General features: G+C 42.9%; 1 protein-coding gene across 10 annotated transcripts in view; it reads left to right on the plus strand.

Moving 5' to 3' along the window:
- The first annotated feature begins 14,508 nt into the window (after positions 1-14,508).
- Positions 14,509-21,245, plus strand: part of PPFIA1 (PPFI scaffold protein A1) — a 78,196-nt gene continuing 71,459 nt past the window's right edge. For all 10 annotated transcript variants that reach the window (XM_077322090.1, XM_077322094.1, XM_077322092.1 and 7 more), the window contains exons 1-2: positions 14,509-15,463; positions 16,777-17,040. In XM_077322090.1, the coding sequence (XP_077178205.1) occupies positions 16,777-17,040 (264 nt within the window). In that variant the 5' untranslated portion in view covers positions 14,509-15,463. The remainder of the gene's footprint in view (positions 15,464-16,776; positions 17,041-21,245) is intronic.

The raw sequence follows: 21,245 nt of genomic DNA on the forward strand, positions 1-21,245 counted from the left end.
GCTGGGAGCAGATCAATCAATCAATCAGTCAAATACCCTTCTAAGCCCATTGACTTAAATGTATTGAGGAGAGTATAACTTTGGAAAGCATTGTTTGTGTGGTGAGGGTGATTTGTGTGTCACAGGGCCTGGAGTGCTGGACTATGAACTGGGAGACTCTGGTTTGAATTCCTTCTCCTGGGGGGAGGAGAGGAGCAGAAGAGATGGGGTAGGACACATGGGCGAAGGAAGGGAAGGAGGCACTTGGGCTGTGAGGCAGCAGTGGCGGCTTGGATGGTAGAGGTTACTTAGGACCACTAGAGAGAACCTTAATGGTGGTTGAACTACTGCAGGGGTGGGAATCTGCCTCCTTCACTGTGCCTTCTGCTGGCCAGCCATGTTTGCATTTTTTTTGTGCTTTACCTTCCATGACAACGCATATGCATAGCAATGAGTACAAATTGCCAAGTGTAGGTTTCAATTTTTTTTTTAATCACGCCTCGATTGATTGACAGGCCAAGGAGCAGTGAGTAAAAGAGTGTTGCTCTCTCTTGTGCTTTATTCGGTGCTAATGAGGAGGGCAAAAGGTGAGAAATGGTGGCAGAGTGTGGAGAGGAGAAATAGTGCAATTTACTATCCCACAATTGTGGATAAGAGACATCATGTGATTTGTGGCTATAGAATTCAATGAAATCTGAACTCTGGAAAAGTGGGTGGATACGAATAAATGCCATTCAACAAGGATAAGTGCAGAGTCCTACATCTGGGTAACAAAAATGAGAAGCATGCATACTGGATGGGGGATACATTTCTGGGTAACAAGGTGCTGGAACAAGATCTGGGTGGACTGTAAGTTAAATATGAGCCGTCACTGTGATGCAGCAGCAAAAAAGGTTAATGTGGTCTTGGGGCATATTAACAGAAGCATAACATCCAAATTACAAGATGTCATAGTGCTTCTGTACAGTTGGTTAGGCTGCAACAGGACTACTGTGTGCAGTTCTGGAGGCTTCAGCTTTAAAATGATGTGGACAGAATCTGTAGCTTGAAATTTTAAATCTTTAAGTATCTTTTACTTTCTTTATTCTGTTTTTAGAATATGTTTGTAATTCTCTACTGCACATTTTATCTGGCTGCAGTGCTGTATTAAATAAATTAAAATACTTATTCTAGACGGCATACTTCTCAAGAAGTCCGTTCGACACACTTTGGCCTCTTTCCCTCTCAGTAGGGAATCCCCAATTACCAGCAACCATAGGCCCTGTGGAAGAACTCCATCTTGCAGGCCCTGTGGAACCGTGACAGCTCCATCAAGGCCTTGATGTTCTCGGGGAGCACATTCCACCAGGCCGGAGTCAGGGCCTCTCTCAGTGCTAAGTCAAATAGCTTCTACTGTCTGTTCTTTTTTTAAAAAAGGGAACTGGCATTGATGCCATCAATTGTTTGGTTGTTTTAATTGCTTTTAATTATTTATTGCTGTCCTGTTTAACTGTTTTATCAATTGTTATGAACAGCCCCAAGATGGCTGGGTCGATAGGGGGCAGGTTATAAATTTGATAAATACTAGGTAAACATTTTTTTCCTCATAGGAAAGGATGTCTGGGGGCATCTTATGTAGGAGCTTGTAGAACTGGCCCCCTTGATCAAATTTGCTTGAAACTTGGAAGATGATCAGGGAACAGCAACACTAGATCCCTGCAATTTTGTTGTCAGTTTTGTTGAAACTCCAGCCCCCACCCTACCCCAAGTCCTCCATAGGAAATAATGAAGCCAGAATAATGATAAAATCCTGAGCAAAAAGCCTAAAACTTGATTCCTGAAATGATATGATAGAAGAGGGGAATACAACTACTGTGGAATACCAGGATAGATGCTGTTCCTGAAATCTAAATTAATATTTTCCCCAGTGTTCATCCCTAGAGAATCATTATAGTACTGGCAATTTAATTGAGGGTAGACCATACTGTGGCTCTGTTTGTTTCAGTTACTCCTTTTATTATGAAAGTCTTGGCATTTGGCTCTTGCAATCAGGCTTACAGCTTTATAGCTACCCTCAAATGTGGCCTCTCAAGGCAGAGTGCTGCATGAAAATCAGATTTTAAAATGAACTGCTGACTTTGCTGCTTAAAACTAAGAATACAACCATCGTTGTCAAAATACCTGCTTTCAGAACAGAGTACACCTTGTTTTGGAAATATTATCCCCAGTGCTACAAAAAGCTACACTTTCCCTGACTTTTCCTGTCCTTCCCAGGAAATTACATTGGAAAACTGGGAGGGGCGTTAACATAATGCTGGTTTTGTATATTATCCCACAGAGGCATTAGAGATTTATGAAAAGACTTATGAACTTCAACAAATGTAAATGAATGAACTGGTTTCCCTAGCAGACTAGTAGAGAAACTGCAATCCTAAACATATGCACATTCCAAGCCCTTTGATTTCGGCTGTTTGTTTGTTAGATTTATAGCCCGCCACTCCAAGAACGGCTCATGGTGGGTAACAAAGATCAGATAAAATCCCCAATAAAACCCACATTAACATCCAGCATATTAAAAGCACAAGATTGGAGGCGAATAATAACCTTCCCCTCACTCCAGTCCAACAGCTTGCTGCTTGTCATGGGGAAGGAGTGGCGATTCTCCTGATGGACTGGCATAGTCTGTGGGACTAGCCTGAGGAGGGGCCTCTGATCTCCACCCAGGAGCTCATTCCACCAGGTCGGGGCCAAGACTGAATAATAATTAATTATGATTTATTATGATTTATTTAATTTCTATAGCACCCTCCCAGCAGACTAGTTTAGGGTGTTGTACAACATGGATATTTACATAAATAGTTCATTGATTCAATTAAAACAGTTAAAATTCATTTAGCAGGAGTTGTTTAAGTATTGGCCTTAGTACCAACTAGCAGCATCAGCAGTCCCAGTTTATAATAGTTCTTCCAAAATTAGAGTGTATTCAGGGGGCATCTTTCTAGTAAAGAGGGCCCAGTCGATGTCAATGGCTTTAGAAGGCTGTAACTTCACCTGCAGTATTTTGAATGTTTCCCTCTTATTCTTTGAATAGTTGTAACATGCACACCTTTAACTTTTCCGATCTGGTTAGGATGTAATTTTATATTCTCTGGAGCAGGACCTAGCATCCATGTCAAAATTCTGAGCATGACATCAATAAAGAGACCAGAATAAGAAAGTCTGTGCACATGACTGAACCTATACAATTTAGCTTTACTGATGATAGATATGTTGATTAATAACCTGGTGGAACGAGCTCCCAGAAGAGCTGAGGGCCCTGCCGGAGTTGCCAGCTTTCCACAAGGCCTGCAAGATGGAGCTCTTCTGCCAGGCGCACGGTTGAGGCCAGGGCAGAGTCCCGGTAGTCCAACTCCCCCCCAAAGTCTACTAGATCTGCTTCCACTCTCATCAAAAGACAACTTGCCCACCAGGATGAATAAGGGGGATGGGATTGGAAGTTGTGACCACTGCTGCCTTTATTGCTGTTAAGTGGGAAGATTTATTGGGGTTTTGTTGTGTTTTTAATGTTTTATGATGTAAACCGCCGTGAGCCCATTTGGGGAGCAGCAGTCTATAAACTGAATAATAAATAAATAGATCATTCATGGCAGTCCTGGGTTGGAAGCATTGCATCAGCAAATGCCTAGAGCAGCCTTTTTCAACCTTTTGAACATGGAGGAGCCCCTGAAATAAATTTTCAGACTTCAAGGACTCCCAGAAGTGATGTCAGCTGGTAATACCTTTCAGCTATGTCTCCGGAAGTGACATAACCCTTCACTGTCCTTTTGCTCCCTTGCTCCATCTTGACTATTATAGTGATTCCACCTCATGTAGGCCAAAAGAAGGGAAGGAGCTAATAAGGCAGCCCAGACCTCCTCCCCCATACCACTCTATAACCAACTCCCTCCCTTTGATTTCTACACTCAGTCTACTCATTGAGCCCTCCAGGTGGAAGTGGCCAGTTCCCTAACTTGTGGCCCAGTTCATTAAGGCCAGAGGGGAAAGGCTGCAGATCCCCTCTGGAGCTCCTGAGGACCCCAGGGTTCTGTGGACCCCTGATTGGGAACCCCTGGCCAAGAGATTTTGATGGTGGTGCCTGGGGAGACAGGAGTTTGTGGAGAATGCAACATCTCTTCTGGGGGACACTCTAGCAATTTCCATTAATCTCTATGGTAAAGATCATACAGACATGGGGGAATTCCTGCTGCATGACTATCAAGGCCATTCTCTCCACAATTTCTTGAGGCTGGGCAATTGGGTCCAACGGCATAGTTTTAAGTTCTATTTTATGATCTGTTTTAAATTGTACTACATTAAATGACCATATTCTCTTGGTCTCTTTTGTAATGACTTCATATAACTTGGTCTGAACAACTGTAATAAAGTTTGATTGATTGAGGGTCCAACAGCAGGGATATACCCATCGCAGGCAGCCGTAAGGCAGTTAAAAAAATCAAGTGAACTTGCCTGTATAAACATGTAGTAGTCATCGGCAGACTGCTTGCACTTCCCACATACTTCTTCTGCCTTGTGTGGCATTCAGTTGTTTCCAGCTCTTGCTGCAAGTAGCTATTGCTAAAAGCAGTGCTGGCTGCTTAAGCCTGTGTGTGGTAGTAGATTCACATGGCAAGTGCAGGGAGCAACACAGAGAGGAATTTTCTGTGGCTATCATGTGGTTGGGTTATTACATTTCTGCTTTGCAAAAGCTGCATTTCCTTCACCCCTCTCCCTCCCTCTGTTTTTAGATCTGTTTCAGATTTATATAACTATTCCCAGAGTGGTCTTCCCAGATTTTTCTTCTGCTGCTGATTGTTGATCTATTGTTTCTGCAATTCCAGTGGCTGCCTTTGCATGTTCGAACCTGATTTTCTTTGAAAGGGGTAATGTTACTGCTCAAGGCATCTGTCGGATGGACCTAATTGTGAATTTCACACAAATGTCATTCATTTTTATTAGTGGTGTCAGATCCTGACACCTTACTATCTTTTTTGGTTCAAATGCCCAAGGGAAAGTGCAAATTTAACGACAGTACCTATCACTTTGCCCATCCCAAACAGAATTGCTATTGATTAGTACAATATAATAACATGAGGCAGACGGGAGCACAGGAATAGGACAGATCTTTTTGTCAGCTGATTTTATTAGAAAACTTTGAGAAACTGGGGAAGTCACAAGCCATTTATGGAAAAGCACATTATAGTTGTTGGAAATTAGGTTTTCCCTCAGATACCTCCTTTTTTATTATGTCACAGAGAGCAGATAAAGATTCCTCAATGGGTGTGTGGTCTTGTCAAGATGTTAGAAAATCAAGACACTAAAGTCAAAGGTATGGCCCACAAACCATAATTTATTTATGCCAGCCACCATTATATGTTTCACCAAAATCAATGCTAGTTTAATAGAATATGCTACAATAAGCAATCTGAGTCTGAGCTTAAGCAGGTCCTTTAGCACCAAGGACATATCACGGGCATACTATACACATTTACTTGGGAGTGACTTCTTGTTGAAATAAGCGGGACTTAGAAGTAAACCTTCTTAGGAGCAGAGTTAAAAATGAGGAGAGAAAGAATGCAGTAGCAATTGCCATTCTTCAAGCAGAGGCACTAGCATAGAAGTGCTGAACTAGAATTCCTTCCCTCCATGAATAAGAATTTGGGATTTGATGAATTCTCGAAGGCTTTCACAGCCAGAGTCAACTGGCTGTTGTGGATATTCCCAACTATGTGGCTGTGGTCTGGTAGTTTTAGTCTCTGACATTTCACCAGCACTGTGGCTGGCATCTTCAGAGGTAGAATGCAGCAAGATGGGAATCTCTCCATGACAAAGTGTGGAGTGTGTAAACAGTTGTTCTTCAGGGGAAGGGGCATGTATGTAACATCATATTCCTGTCTTATGTGGGATTCTCCCAGGGGATGGATTGGAACTAGGAACTGCTTTTCCTGTCTCTGGGTGGAGTTCATTAGCAAGTCCATTAAGAAGTGTTTTTTCTTGTGAATGGGTAGAGTTCATAAGAAACGCCATTAGACAAGTTTTTGCCAGTCTTATCTGAGGAACCATTGTAAGGTGTTTTTAGAGTCTCATGTTTTTATTCTGGTGTTTTTAGGGCTAGTAAACAGGTTTTGGTTTCTTTTTGGTGAAACTGTATTGTTGTTTGTGAATTTCAATAGTTTCCTGTCTAACTGTTAGATTCTAACATAGTAGCTGTTGGTGTTGTCCAGGATTTCTCATTGTTCAGAATTATAAATATTTATGCTTTATCTCTGACAAATAAGAACAAGGGAACAGCACTGCTGGATCAGTTTCTTTTCCTGTGTTTTAAGAATGCTGGAGATCAATTGCCATGTGTTCAAGAAAAGGTGTTTTTGTCTTGTTCACTTTCTTTGAACTGGATCATATGATTGTTGTCTTACTTTAAGGTATTTAAGGTAATGAACCTTGTGATGATGATTGCTGCCCTCTGACATGTTGCGTAGTTTCATGTGATCACAGCTAAAAATATCCATTTTATAAGCCAAATACAAAGCACAATCTGTGTAAAACTGCAATCTCTTAATGAACTTACACAGCAGGCAAGAAAATAATAACAAAGCATTACAAAACCTCTTATCAGTCAGGAAGTTATTTCTAAACATCGTTCTTTGTCAACTGGAATACTAAAGATGGAAAAAATACTTCTTTCCTTAGAAAGTAAATGGAAGAACCTCGTTCTATTCTTCTGTGCGCACCTAATCCCAAAAGAAACATCCCATACATGTACCCATATACTTTTCTTCTGAGCACCTACAAATATGCTTCATTTTTCCAGAGCCCTGTTCCCCATTCTTGCTTCATTTCTAAAAATATTAAAGGTATTTCATGGTCTATATTTATTTCTTCACTCATTTGGAGGCTGGGAGGCCAAGTGAACTGAACTGTTGTAGTTGTGACATCCTTTGTTTAGCACAGAGGCTAAGCCAACCTATTTTGTTCTCTGCTTGTTCTGCATATATTTCTGGAAACATTGCCCACAGAACTTATGTCAGGATCCATAGCTCCAGTACAGCCAAAAGGCTCCAAGATGTCACATTGGTGAGCCATAAATAATTCCATGTCATCACCAATCCTGGCAGCCACTTGGCAGCTAATATCCATGGAGGTTAGTAAAAGGGGTCTTACACTATTAGCACATACTCTGAGTGCCTTTGGAAGAAGGTCAGGTTAGAAATAAGGAAGCAAAAGACACACAAAAGTAAAAACAAGTTATGTACCATCTGAGATTGTGCTTTTCCACACCAAGTTAAAACTCAGTAAATATTCCCAACCAGGAAAGGCAGGCTATAGAAATAAAATTATTATAAATATATGTGTGGTTAATGCACTGACTGACATGATCTTAACAAACTGATACTAAATTGCTATTCATGAGTGAGTGGCATCTAGATCTATCAATCTTCCCTTACTGTGCCCCCCCCCCCCCCGTTTCTTCATGGGCAGAGATTAATATTGTCCAAAAGAAAAAGGAGAAAATATCCTGATTGAAACAAAAATCAAGAACCTAAAAAAGTCAACTCCAAGAATAATGAACTTAAGCTTATACAGGGTGGAACACAATTATAAAAATACTAGCAGCAAAGCTTATTTTTAAAAAATGGGCTTTGAAAGGGGAAAAGGGGCAAGGGAAAGGGACCCCCCCCCGAAGCTGACTGTAGGAGGTCTTGGGTAGCGGAGAGCGGCGGGTGGGTGCAAGGGGGGAGGAGAGTGCCCCCCTGTCAAGCACGCAGGAGGAGAGCTGGGTGCAGAAGAAGGCCCGTTGGCCCCGGAAGGCCTGGCACCGTGTGTGTGATGGGGCGCAAGGCCTTTCTGGGCCAAGAGGACGCTGCAGGGACCCCCCCCCCCCCCGCTGGGCACACCGGCAGAGAGCGTGCCCTCGGGCCACAGACGCAGTGCCAGGGCTTCCCGGGGCAAGATTTGTAGCAGTTGCCAAATCCTAGATACTACTGTGGCCACTGTCTTTTTGTCACTGTCTTGTTATTGGACCATAATTAAAAAACACACACATACACAACATTCCCAACATATTTGGCTCTGTTGAATAAAAACAAAATATTGAGAGATGCACAGAGGGTGTAAAGTACATATACTAAAAAGAAATGCCAACCAAACACTGTGTAGTATGCCATTACATTATTAACAAATTCCATTTAAATAATGCATTTGGACGTTCCCTGGCCCACTGCACAACTTTGATTGGTCTCAGCCCTCAAGATAATCTCAGATAGACCAGGCAATAATACTACAGGGAACAGCAGTAGAGATTTCAAACTATAGCCTGTGCATTTGCCAGGAGAACAGCAGCATAGAAGACCTTGATGGTCCACATGACAAAGCAAAACAGACCAGCGGCTCTCTAGGATGAGTAATATGTGAGAAGTTGTCTCACACCTGACTTATAGGGGGCACAAGAACTGGGTTATGGCCTGATTTAGCATTTATTCAGAACAAACAACTACTGCAGTACAGAAATTTTTACCCTGGTTATAGCAGCAGAAAGCCAGTTGATCAGAACAAAGTGTAAGTGCTACTGTTCTTTAAAATATATATACCTCTATACCAATAGCAAGTCTTTTGATACTTAAATCTGGTGGCTGGAGCTGTGAATGAGCAAGACAGGCCTTTTTACAAACCTGAAAAAAGGCCCCAGATTTGTAGAGAAATGTGAAATCTGTATTTTATTAAAGTTTAAAATGATAAAAGGAGTGCTTATAGCTTTAAAAAAATTCCCTAAGTGAATGTTGCTTGGCAGTCAGCATTTGTCAGTTAAAAACCAGGTTAGAAAATTCTTGAATATTTGGGGGTGAAGTTTGAATATTAGGTCTGGCAGCAGCCTCTGGGTAACTTGATACCACCTGACATGCATTACTCAGCTAGGCCTGGCTGCTTGTTACTGTTCAGCAGTAGCTGCCTGATGAAAGCCATTGTGGAATAGTAGGTTGAATGGGAAGGAGACAGTGTTGTCAACTCCAGGTTGGGAAATTCATGGATATCTGAGGGGTAAAGAATGGGGATGGTAAGGTTTGAGGAGGGGAATGACCCCAGACAGGTATAATGACATAAACTCCATCCACCAAAGTTGCCAGAGGAATTAGTGTTGCCAACTTCTAGGCAAGGACTGGAGACCACCTGAAATTACAACTCATCTCCAGATGACAGAGATCAATTCTCCTGGATAAAATGGCAGCTTGGCAGGGTGGAGCCTATGATATACCCTGCTGAGGTCACTTCCCTCCCAAGGCTCCACCTCCAATCTCCATGACTTTTCCAGTATGCAACTGGCAAGGGGAATGTATTTCTGCAGTTGGGAGATCAATTGTAATTCCTGGAGAGCTGCTGTCACTGCTACTGCAGCTGTACAGGAGGCTTGGCAAATAATGGGGGGGGGGGCAGCAGGAGGAGAAGAGCTGTTTTCTATATGCCACTTTTCTCTACCAGGAGTCTCAAATCAGCTTACAATGGCCTTCCCTTTTCTCTCCCTGCAACACATACCCCGTCAGGTAGGTGAGACTGAGAGAGCCTGGATATTACTGTTTGGTCAGAACAGCTCTATCAGTGCAGTAAGGAGCCCAGCTGGAGCTACATGTAGGGGAGGAGTGGGGAATCAAACCTGTCTCACCAGATTAGAATTTGCCGCTCTTAACGACTACACTAAGCTGGAGAAAGTGGAGGTGGGGAGGCAGAGAATGAATGAGTAATTGGATGGGGGGGGAAGAATTATATACACGGATGAGAGTATGAAGAGATGTATGAGAAGGGAGAGTGAGAGACTAAGAGAAGCAGTGGACAGGGGAGGAAGCAAAGGTGGGGGGAATGGGATAACTGCTCTGACAAGTTTCTTGAGGTGTTCCACTTGTGTGTGTATATATGTAATTTGTTTGTACTGCAGTGATTTCCATCGCCATTATGCTAGCTCAGCAAAATAACAGTGACTAGTTACAGCAGCATTTTATTTACGGTCTTTCAGACCAAAATTTAAACATACATTTAGAATGTCAGGAACAGAAAAATATTTGGTAGAAAAAAACTTAAAATAAGTCACCCCAAGGGTCAGAAATGACCCGGTGCTTGCACAGGGGATACCTTTACCTTTTAATTGTGGTTACAGACTAGTTATAATACATAAATCCTTCCAACAGCGTTAGCTATCCATTTCCATTGGTATTTATACTTTTTTTGGTAGTTGCAGTACTTCATTTGTTGAATAGTATTTTAATGTTTCCCTTCATTTTCCCAAAATGGGTTCAATTTTTTGGCCAACTTCTGTATATTTGCATTTCTCATGGTTTTGCTGCTGTTAACTAGATAAGTATATTAGCCATAGCTTCATACAAGCCATTGCTGAAAGTGCTGAACCAGAGAACCCATCTGGAATTCCCCTGGATTTATCCTCAAGTTTTGGAAACTTGTACATGTAGAAACTCTGATTTATATACTTTTTGCTGTGTATTCAAAAACTTCAGTACTGAGGCAGCTCCATATGCACTTCCTTACCTTGATATAACTGCAGGAAGTATGACTGCAATACTAAGGGCAATTTCCTGTGAGTAAACCCCAACAATAACAAGATTTACTTCTGAGTGGACCTGCTAAAGCTTGTTGCCAAAGTTGATTTGTGAAATAACTTTTAACATATTTTTTCAGCGAGCTAGGCAACACTTTACAAAGGCACTATTTACTTATAAGTATTTCAAGTGGTACTGTGACAAAAGGCTTTTTTTTAATACACTTTAGTAATGGTGTATCCTGATGCTTCCTGTAGGTTTCCTTTCTGGTTCTCAGGATATCCGACAGCTCCTTATTCATCCAGCTAGATTTCTTATGAGTGCACTTTATCTTTCCTTTTCATCAGAATAGCCTGAAGTTGTGCTACTGATAAAATCTCCTTCCAGAGCAACTGTTGGTTTAGACACATTCTCCCTTATTTTTTTCATCTGTGAAAATCTCTTCAAATGCCTGGTTAAAATCTTCTAATACCCTTTGGATGTTTTTTAGCTTTTCTTAGTTTGAATTTGTCTAAGCACTTTGTTTGAGTATATTACTTATATATTCTCAACTATTATTATTATTATTTAGATTTATTTCCCACCACTTCCCATAGGCTCTTGGTGGGTCACAGTAGTCTTGTCCCCATTAAAATACTTTAAAACAATCCCAAAAGACTTTAAAACAATCCCAACTACAAGTCTCAAAGACATGCTCAACCACCTGCAGTTGGAGTCTTCCCCTCTGCAGGGCCCACCTTAACTGCTGGCTATTGAGTATTAACAGCTGCAGAGAGCAGAGGATCCAGTCCCATCAGCACGAGGGTTCAAGCGAGTGCTGAACAGGCTTGTGTCCTTGCTACCATCTGTGTTTGTTCTGGCACTTTGGGCCAAAGGGGAGGACAAGTGGTCAAGTGTGTGGGGACAGTGAAGAGTACCAACATGCATATCTCTTTGCTGGAGACATTGCAAAGAACACCAGACTGACAGGCAGTCTTGTTTTCATTAATGTTGTCAACTACTATTTATTTAGATATTATATTCTTGCTTTTAACCCCAATGGGAGACACAAAGCAGCTTACAACATTATTTCCCCCCTGTGCTGTTTTAGCCTTACAGTTATTCTGTGAGAAAGGTGAGGCTGAGAATGCTTGGCCCTCTGCTTTCATGGTGTTGGGGGGGGGGGGAATTCAACTGATTCTAGTTCAATACCATACTGATTCTCTATTGGTTACCAACGTTATTTATTTAAAATACGTATATGCCTCCCTTTCTTTTGAGTATTTCAAGATTCATGGTGAGTTCACTGCATTTGACTAATTTAATTTTTGCTGATTTGGATTTTAAACTGTAAAAACAAAAACCTGACTTGTCTTGTTGGGTTCTGGTTTCCCTGTTTGGTTGTTTATTTATTGGCAGTCAATTGAAATTTTAAATTGTAGTCTTTTATGCTTAAAAAAATCAGTTTTATTTATATTGTAAACCAACTTGAATTCTGCAAGGTAGAAAGACAGATAATAAACAATTTAAATAAAGAACAATACAAAAAACAATTTTGCAAAAACAATGTAATACAAGTAAAACATTACATTGGTTTAAAAGCAGCTTGTGATCTCCTCACGGAGTATTTTGCCTCTGCCGAAGCTCAAACATCTGTGTTTTATAATCTCACTTTCAAAATCAGGTGGGTAGATTCCCCCCCCCCCACCCAAGGATTCCCTCAAAGCATTGATCAACATCAACTCCCTGGCATTTTATCACCTTTGCTTCTGCTTTATTTCTACTTGGAGAATTCCTACAGATGTGCAATATCCCCAGCTATTTCCTTTTCAGAAAGCTCTGTATTCATCACCTGTGGGGTATTCTATCCATGAGAACTACTCCATCAAGTAACTGTTACTTCAGTATAATACGTTTGTTTTTTCCATGTCCTTAGCCTTCTCGACTTTCACCCCTGTTTTTCACTGATTGCCCCTTATAAAAATATTAGCTATGCTTACCTCCCAGGTTCTGAGAATTTAGCTAGATGTTTTGTATTTACTGGATTATTAAAAAGTTGAGATTAACAAAAACAATACCAGGAGTGGAATCTTAAAAATAAACTTGACAGCACCCTTCTTAAGTGGGGGAAAAAATCTGGTGGCATTAGCTGGTTTAAATGGCTAGTGCTTCCACAAAATAAATAAGCTCTCTCTAGGTTCTCTTCCCTGTCTTAGTCTTGTCTGTTTCTGGATTGGCAACCTCTCACAGGAGTGGGACCGTTTCAGCTGCACTGAATGCACATCATGGGTGTATTCCAAAGGCCCAAGAGTAACGTTTTTCTTGTATACTTTCCACTAATGAGATCAGTAAAGATGATGATGATGTCATCCATTCAGTCATGTCCGACCCTTTGCGATTCTATAGGAATGTGTTCGCCATACGTTTCTGTTAATGACTGCTTCTTTCAGTTGATTCATGGTCATCCCTTTATCGGTTTTGATCGTGTTGAGCCAGCGGATTCTTTGGCAACTGTGTTTCCTTTTGCTGCTGACCATGCCGAGTATTAATGATTTTTCTAGCGAGTTTGATCGCATGATATGTCCAAAGTAAGTGAACTTCAGCTGTAATATCTTCCCTTCTAATGACATAGTTGGTTTGTTCCTCTCTAAAACTATCTTGTTGGAAACTTTGGCTGTCCTTGGTATTTGCAGGATTCATCTCCAACACCATAATTCAAAGGCATCTATTCTCCTCCTGTCTTCCTTCTTCAAGGTCCAGATTTCGCATTCATAGGTCGTTATGGTGAAGATAATGGTGTTGACTAGCTGGCACTTTGTATTAAGGCTGATCTCCTTACTCTTCCATATGCGGTTCATGCTTAACATTGCATTCTGGCCCAGTGTTACTCGCCATTTGATTTCACGGCTGCATCCACCACTTTGATTGATCAGTAAAGGGCCAATACTATTTCCATGGGAAAAAATATCTGGATACTTGAAGGCAACCAAAATGCTGAGCTCACTCAGAACATTTTACCTGAGGAACTGCACACGAAAACTCGTACCTTGAATAAAAACTTGTTGGTCTTAAACGTGCCACTGGACTTTTTGTTCTGCTGCTTCAGACCAACACGGCTACCCACTTGAGTCAGGAAGCCACCAACTGGTGAGTCTGGAATGCTTTGGTCACACAGTCTATGCATATTTATGGAAATGCTATTTAATTAGACAGAATTTAATCTCAAGTAAACTTGCATTGCATTGTATAATCCTCATCGGGATTCACTTTTCGATCTTTCATCCCAGTCGCTCTTTCTGGAATCCTGTGGAACATACATGCACATGCAGGATTTTACCATTTGTTACTTCTACACCAATCGCGAGATTTAGGGCCTCTTCCAGAAACGCTCCCGCTGTAACTCATTAACCAGAGACATCCGCTCCCTCCTCCTCCATGCCCTTCTGAAAAATGTTAATCCCCTTTGACTAAGCTAGGGAGTGCGCTTTGTTCTCTCCTCTTAACCTAGAGGCCTTGCCATTTGCCGGCCTCCTTCCGCCCACCGCTTCAGGTCCGCTTCCTACTCACACAAAAAGCATATTTACTGGAGGAAGAGTATTGCGCGGCTCCGACTATGCTCACCCCAAAAACAAATACCCCCCCCCCGACGGAGAGCAAGAGATCTCGCCCGCAAACGTCCCAGCCGGCGCCAGACTCCCCAGCAGAAGAGTTCCTTTTTCTCCACGAGAGCCTGGCCCCTCTCCGTGCTCGCGCCGTTCCCCGGGGAGGCTACTCGTGCGAAAGACAAAGCACGCCGAGAGCGGCACGAGAGCCGGGCCCGACGAGGAGGCCGGGGAGGAAGAGGCGAGGGGCTATGCGCGGGGCATTGTGGGCCACGCTCCGGTCTCCGCTCGGCCGCAAAGGCTGCTGGGGGAAAAAGGGGGGCGGGACGGAACTGTGAGGGGCGGCTGCGGGCCCGGCGGGAGGGAGGGGAAGGGAAGGAGGGAGCGCGAGAGCCAGCCGCCTCGGAGCCACCTCTTCTAGGCACCTCTGCAGCGCTGAGCAGGCCGAGCTTGAGGGTGAGAAGAGGCCCCCGTTCCCGCCGTGTCTCCCTGGAGGCTTCCGGTGGAAGAGGCGCCACCCATCCTCCTGGCTGGCCTCCCGGGGAGGGGGAAGCCCAGGGACGCCCCCCCCCCACCGACCTCTCCTTCCCGCTTGCAACTTCTCCGCACTCCCCGCGCCCCTTCTAGGGCGGCCGGCTGGGGGAGGGAATGGGAGGGCTGCGCCCGTAGGCTCCGCCGCTTGTCGAGGGGAGGGCGGCTGGCTCCGCGATCCCCGGGAAAGGGTCTGCAGCCCCCTGGTCTCCTGAAGCTCCCCTGCTCCCAGTAGACCGCCACAAAGTCTCCGCTTCTAATAGAAATACGGAATACGCGAGAAAAGACTTGGGGAGCCCGAGGAAGGAAGAAGGGACCCTTCGCTGAAGAGGAGGAGGAGAAAAAGAGGCTCCTCCGCTAGAAGAACGACACCTTCAACTTTGTTTCTACCGCTTTTCATTTTGGGATGTCATGCCGTCGTGACCCGCAGTGAGGTTTCTGCGCTGTGCCCCGTTGCTTGCCGGCTTACGGCGCGGGAGGCCTTTCCCTCCTCTACATGCTTCTCCCAGCCGAACTCCTGAATGACCTGTGGGCCAGGGTTAGAAGGAGAAAGAGCTGAAGACTTGTTGATCGTATCCATTCTTCTACTCGGAAGACTTTGACTAGTCGATGCTCCTTTTTTCCACGCCATAATGTGTTACCTTGTGTTGGTTTCTGGGGCGGAGACTTATTAATGAATGGACACCGTAGTCAAGCTGTTCGGCTGCTATGCTGTTTAAAGGCCTTTTGGAAATCATCATGCAGAATTACTGAAAACGGCTGATATTACTGGAATACATTGGCCTCTGGCAAAGCCTCTTTGTTTCATCAAAAAAAGTAAGTGAAGCAATGGCAACTTATAAAAGTGTGTTTTTATTTGCAGTGATAAAAATGACAGATCAATAGAGGACTCAATATGTTACACTCATGGATAAGCTCTGATTGTGTTGCTCGATGCTTAGAATTAATTCATTTTCATTATGTTCTTCATAATGTAATTTTAAACGTATGGTGAGGCAAATTGTTCCCATTGCACAGCCCTTGAGCAAATTGCTTACTTATGTTTAAGTGAATCATTATGGGCATCTAAAAAGGGCTTTTTCAGAATTATTTAAACGAGTTGGTCTAATAGAAAATAGCTGTTTAGTTATGTGGCTCCATTTAGGGGTATTCTAATGGTTTAAAGTTATTCCTTAATTTTTGAGATACATGTTGGCCATTGTCGGTTGGTATAGTATCTTTTATATTAAGGAGATACTGTTATTCTATAGCTTTTATCATAGAATGTTGATAAGTGTAGCCCACTGCTCTATACTCACCCTCTGTAAAACTTTAATCTGCTACTTTGCAAAGAGGCGGGCTTGAGTTTACTCAGGAGCCTTCTTATTAACTGATGATGGCTACATCTAGCTGCAAAGCATTCTAAGGTTCACTCTGTGGTGGCAAACTTCTCTACTAAGGAGCCATTATAATGAGCTCAAATTGAATGGCCAACATCCAATTTTATCTGGCTTTCACAATAAAATTTGATTCCAATGGCACATTTTAAGACCAACAAAGATTTATTCAAGGCGTGAGCTTTCATGTGCATGCACACTTCCTCAGAGTTTGAGGAAGCGTGCATGCATACGAAAGCTCACGCCTTGAATAAATCTTTGATGGTCTTATATGTGCCATTGGACTCAAATCTTGTTTTACTACTTCAGGCCAACACAGCTATCTACCTGAATTTGGCTTTCATGATGGCAGCAAGCAGCTTTAAACCTTTTTGGTTTCTTTTTCCTCCAAATAATTGACAACCCTAATTTTAACTCTTAGGATAGAATGGTTGAACTGTAACTAATCTTTGTTAAATAATCTTGAGTAAGGGACTCAAGAGTTAGTTGGCTTTGTAACATTACATATTCATTGCAGCATAGTCTACAAGTTCACAATTTTGCAAGGAAATAACATGGCTTTGTCTTAAATGTAGAGAACTGTAATGTGGTTGTAAAAGACTTGTTTTCTACTGCTACAGCAGTACATTCAGATAGGAGAATCACAAGGCCCTTATTACAAAGTTTGGTATGGCCGCTGCATGTAAGACTATTCTGCATTTGTAATTCTTTGCATTTGTAATAGTATAACTAAGTCTGAAATTTCCTTTAAAGATGATGTGCGAGGTGATGCCAACTATCAGTGAGGCAGAAATTCCCTCAGGGGGAGGTGGAAGTCATGGCTCAGGGTCCCCCCTACAGTCGGATGCTGATTCCCATTTTGAGCAATTAATGGTATCCATGTTGGAGGAGCGAGACCGCCTGCTGGACACACTACGAGAGACTCAAGAGACACTAACATTAACCCAGGGTAAACTGCATGAAGTTGGTCATGAAAGGGACTCTCTTCAACGACAGCTAAATACTGCACTTCCCCAGGTATGTTTTAAATGAGCAGTCACTTCAGAGTTCAGGCTTGGATTATATCAGCAATCTTATTTATTAGAATGTTAATATTTCATCTTTCCTTGTAGCTCAACGTGGCATACAGTAATAGCTAAGAACAGCAGTATGGGAAGGGACATCTTAAAGTTTATAAATACTTATTCAAAACTGATGGTTTCTTCTTTGCTAATTGAAATCTACCTTCAGCATTTTATTTCATAGAAAACTTCAGTCTTTGAAGTAATAGCTATTGATCACTAAGGACCACCTCTTCCCATGTTTCCAGTCCGCCATTTAAGATCTGCCTTACAAGCATTATTCTCTATACCCTTCAGAAGTGATGTGGATGGCAACCAAATATGGGGCTTTTTCAGTGGTGGTACCTGAGCCCTTCCTCTTAAAGCTTTTCCAGGCACCTGTGTTGCTTTGTTTTAAATGTCATGCCAAAATGTTTCTCTTCACTCAAGTTTTAATGAAGGCCGATAAAAAAAACTGCTTTATTTAGGAAATGTGGTTCTAAGTTCCTCTATGAGGTTTTTTATGAACGATGCTAGCTTCACGTAATATCTTTTTGTTTCCCTGTTTCTGTAGAGGCAACATAAAAATGTTCTAAATAAAATACTTTGGACAAAATGATTGCTTGTTGAAGCAAAATCTGGTAACTTTTCATCTACAGTAAAGTAGTGTGAAAGTGGACACATACCAGTAAATATGGCTGTAGCTAAATAATATACTGGCAATCTTTGGATTAGTGAACATGAAGCCAAAGTTCTAGGGGTCTGTATTAAAAAAAAATTACAAGTCATGGGCCGCAGAGACAACAGCCATAGTGCTGTACCTTGTTTTCCCCACATGAGGAATTGCAGCAGTGCTCTATTGCCATGGCCAGTTTGGATAGGCTGTCAGGAAATAGGACAGAAGTTTGTATTCATCACAGTATGATGTCATGTTCCTACACGTGTATTTCTCTTCCTTGCTAAAATAGATTATCCATATAAGAAGCAGCCATATGTAGCTCATTCTGTTTCTCTGATAGGGGAAATATTGTGGTACTTAAGTATCTGCATAAATTCATGTCCTCAGGGTAAAGAGATCTCTCACAGTGTGGTATTCAGTTAAATAGGAGTGTTAGACTACAAAATAAGCTTTACTAGAAAAATACAACATACTTTACTTCTTAACTTGCTATAGAATTCAAGCTGGTAAAATAGACTTTGTATTGAGAAGCAGTTTTAAAAAAAAATGATGACCCTTTAAGCTCTTTTTATATCCCTCCCCTTTTAGTTATCAGGTAAATGATATATTCACATGCAAGATTCAAGTCTACATGGACTGTGTCCAGACTGGTGGGAAAAATCAGTTCTTACTGTTTTTTGCTGCAACAATTTCTAAAACACATGCATTCTTATCACCTGCAAAACACTGACAACTTTTAAGTGCCATTTTTAATGCCAGTATATACTCTGGTGTAAGTATTTATTCTGGAGTTTGGAAGAATGAGAGATTGTGTGTTCTGGCTTGGAAGACTTAGGTAGCAAGTTAAGAGGAGGGTGTTACTAGTGTTGCCGCCTAGGAGAATAAGAACTCAGATACTTCACTCTTCTTGTTCCATTTTTCTTAGCATCTAAAGCAAGAAGTTCCTTGGAAGCCATCTAGCTACCAAAGGTTTCAGTGGAGGACTGTAGAACATTTCCTATGACATCTGTCAGTATGTCATTGTGTTTACCTTTGTATCACAGTATTAAATGTATTTGAACGATTGAGAAGCAATGCAGTAAAACTATCAACTTATAGGACCTTTCCAGATCATCATACATTATTACAGTGTTTTTTGAGAAGTGACTATGGTTAATTGCTTGTTTCCCTAGTAGTGCTTTAGTGTTAGGTCTCTTCAGAATAGCATTTTAAAAAACTTTCCTCTTAAATAGCAACATTTATGTCATGAGTGTTAATGGAATGCAGGATCTGGTAATGGTCTTAAATGTGGACATATTCAAAATGGATTTTGGGATAGAATTTCATTTTTAATAAGCACTCAGGAGTGAGTGTAACATTAATAACCTGCCTCTAGTTTTATCTTGAAAATGGTAGCATATTATCTGTACACCACCCGTGGCGCCGCGGGCGCCACGGACTAAATAAAACAGTAAGGGGTTCTGGGGCGGGATGTGTCCGGGATGAGGAAGGGTCCGGATTGGACCCTTCCTCATGACAGACAACCGGAGGGACCAAACGGCAGGCGCGAAGCGCCTGCCGATTGGTCCCTCCGATTCCCAGCCCCAGCAACTGCGAGCCGCGCTCAGCGCGGCTCGCAGTTGCTCCCGGCCTGACGTGGTGAGAGGCGCGAAGCGTCTCTCACCGCGTCAGGCCGGCCCCAAGGAAGCCCCCGCCGCAAACACAACACAAGACTCCAGCCGCCGAGAAGCTGCAGAAAAAAAAAAAAACACCCCCGGAGGAGCCTTTCGCCGCTAGCGCGACGAGAGGCAGCAGAAAAAAAAACCCCTGTAGGAGCTCCAAGCCGCCGCGCCGACGAGAGGCAGCAGAAAAAAAAACCCCTGTAGGAGCTCCAAGCCGCCGCGCCGACGAGAGGCAGCAGAAAAAAAAAAAACACCCCCGGAGGAGCCTTTCGCTAGCGCGACGAGAGGCAGCAGAAAAAAAAACCCCTGTAGGAGCTCCAAGCCGCCGCGCCGACGAGAGCTAGCAGAAAAAAAAAACCCTGCAGGAGCCTTTCACAGCTCCAAGCAGCAGAAAAAAAACCCCGGAAGGAGCCTTTCACAGCTCCAAGCAGCAGAAAAAAAACCCCTGTAGGAGCCTTTCGCAGATCCAAGCAGCAGAAAAAAAAACCCTGAAGGAGCCTTTCCCAGCTCCAAGCAGCAGGAAAAAAAACCCCTGTAGGAGCTCCAAGCCGGCACGCCCACGAGAGCTAGCAGAAAAAAAAAACCCTGCAGGAGCCTTTCACAGATCCAAGCAGCAGAACAAAAAACCCTGTAGGAGCCTTTCGCAGATCCAAGCAGCAGAAAACAAAACCCTGAAGGAGCCTTTCCCAGCTCCAAGCAGCAGCTCCCTGTAGGAGCTCCAAGCCGGCACGCCCACGAGAGCTAGCAGAAAAAAAAAACCCTGCAGGAGCCTTTCACAGATCCAAGCAGCAGAAAAAAAACCCCGGAAGGAGCCTTTCGCAGATCCAAGCAGCAGAAAACAAAACCCTGCAGGAGCCTTTCCCAGCTCCAAGCAGCAGAAAACAAAAAAACCCTGTCGGAGCCTTTCACAGCTCCACGCAGCAGAAAAAAAAACACCTCCTGGTGTCCCCTGGGTCCTAGCGCCCATTGCATTCCTGGTTGCAATGGGCTTTCTTGCTAGTCTTAAAAATAAAGGAAAGGAGACCAATTATGGCCGATTCATTGGTGTCTCTTTAATACATTGTTACAAGACTACATGCTTGATTCCCCTGATATTTAACCTGAAGAAGCAGCTATCAGGTGTCATTGATATGAATCGAAGCTTAGGAATGTTAGCTTTTAACTCTTCCCCCATTGTTTTTCCAGTTGAAAATGGTTGTTCTGGGATGTTTTTAAGCTGTAGTGTTTTTATTCGATTTTTCAGACTGCCCCTCTCTAACAGCAGTTTCTGGGCGACTGACATTATTTAAAACCATATACAAAATACATAAAAGTGTTAAACATTTACAGTTTGGATAAAAATTCCTATTTGAATGCTCTGTTGTCTCCTGGAACTTGGGGTTATGATGGTTCAAATTTAATTTATTTCCCCATGTTCAGATGGAAGGGGATAAGGGGAGGCCTGTTCTGATGTCATAGGGTGCTAATGCTGGCCTCAGTCATGCTCCTGGTGGCAGCTCCAATAGAGCTTGGAGCTCTGCTGGCAGCTCATTCCACCAGGCTGGAGTCAGGGCCAAAAAGACCATGGCTCTGGTTGAGGCCAGTCACATTTCTTTGGGGCCAGGGACCATGAGCATGCTGGAATTTGCTGAACAGAGTACTCTTCAGGGGCCATACTTGGGGATGTGGCCCCTCAGGTATGCAGGTCCCAGACTGCGTAATGCCTTGAAGGTTAAGACCAGCACCTTACTCCTGATCTGGAATGCACCTGGCAACAATGCAATTGGCTGGAGTGCAGGTCAAATTTGGGCTTTCCACTAGGTCCTGGTGAGGATAAAGGCAGCCGCATTCTTGAACAGCTAT

The sequence above is a fragment of the Paroedura picta genome, chromosome 2, assembly GCF_049243985.1.
Source record: "Paroedura picta isolate Pp20150507F chromosome 2, Ppicta_v3.0, whole genome shotgun sequence".
Taxonomy (NCBI): Eukaryota; Metazoa; Chordata; class Lepidosauria; order Squamata; family Gekkonidae; genus Paroedura; species Paroedura picta.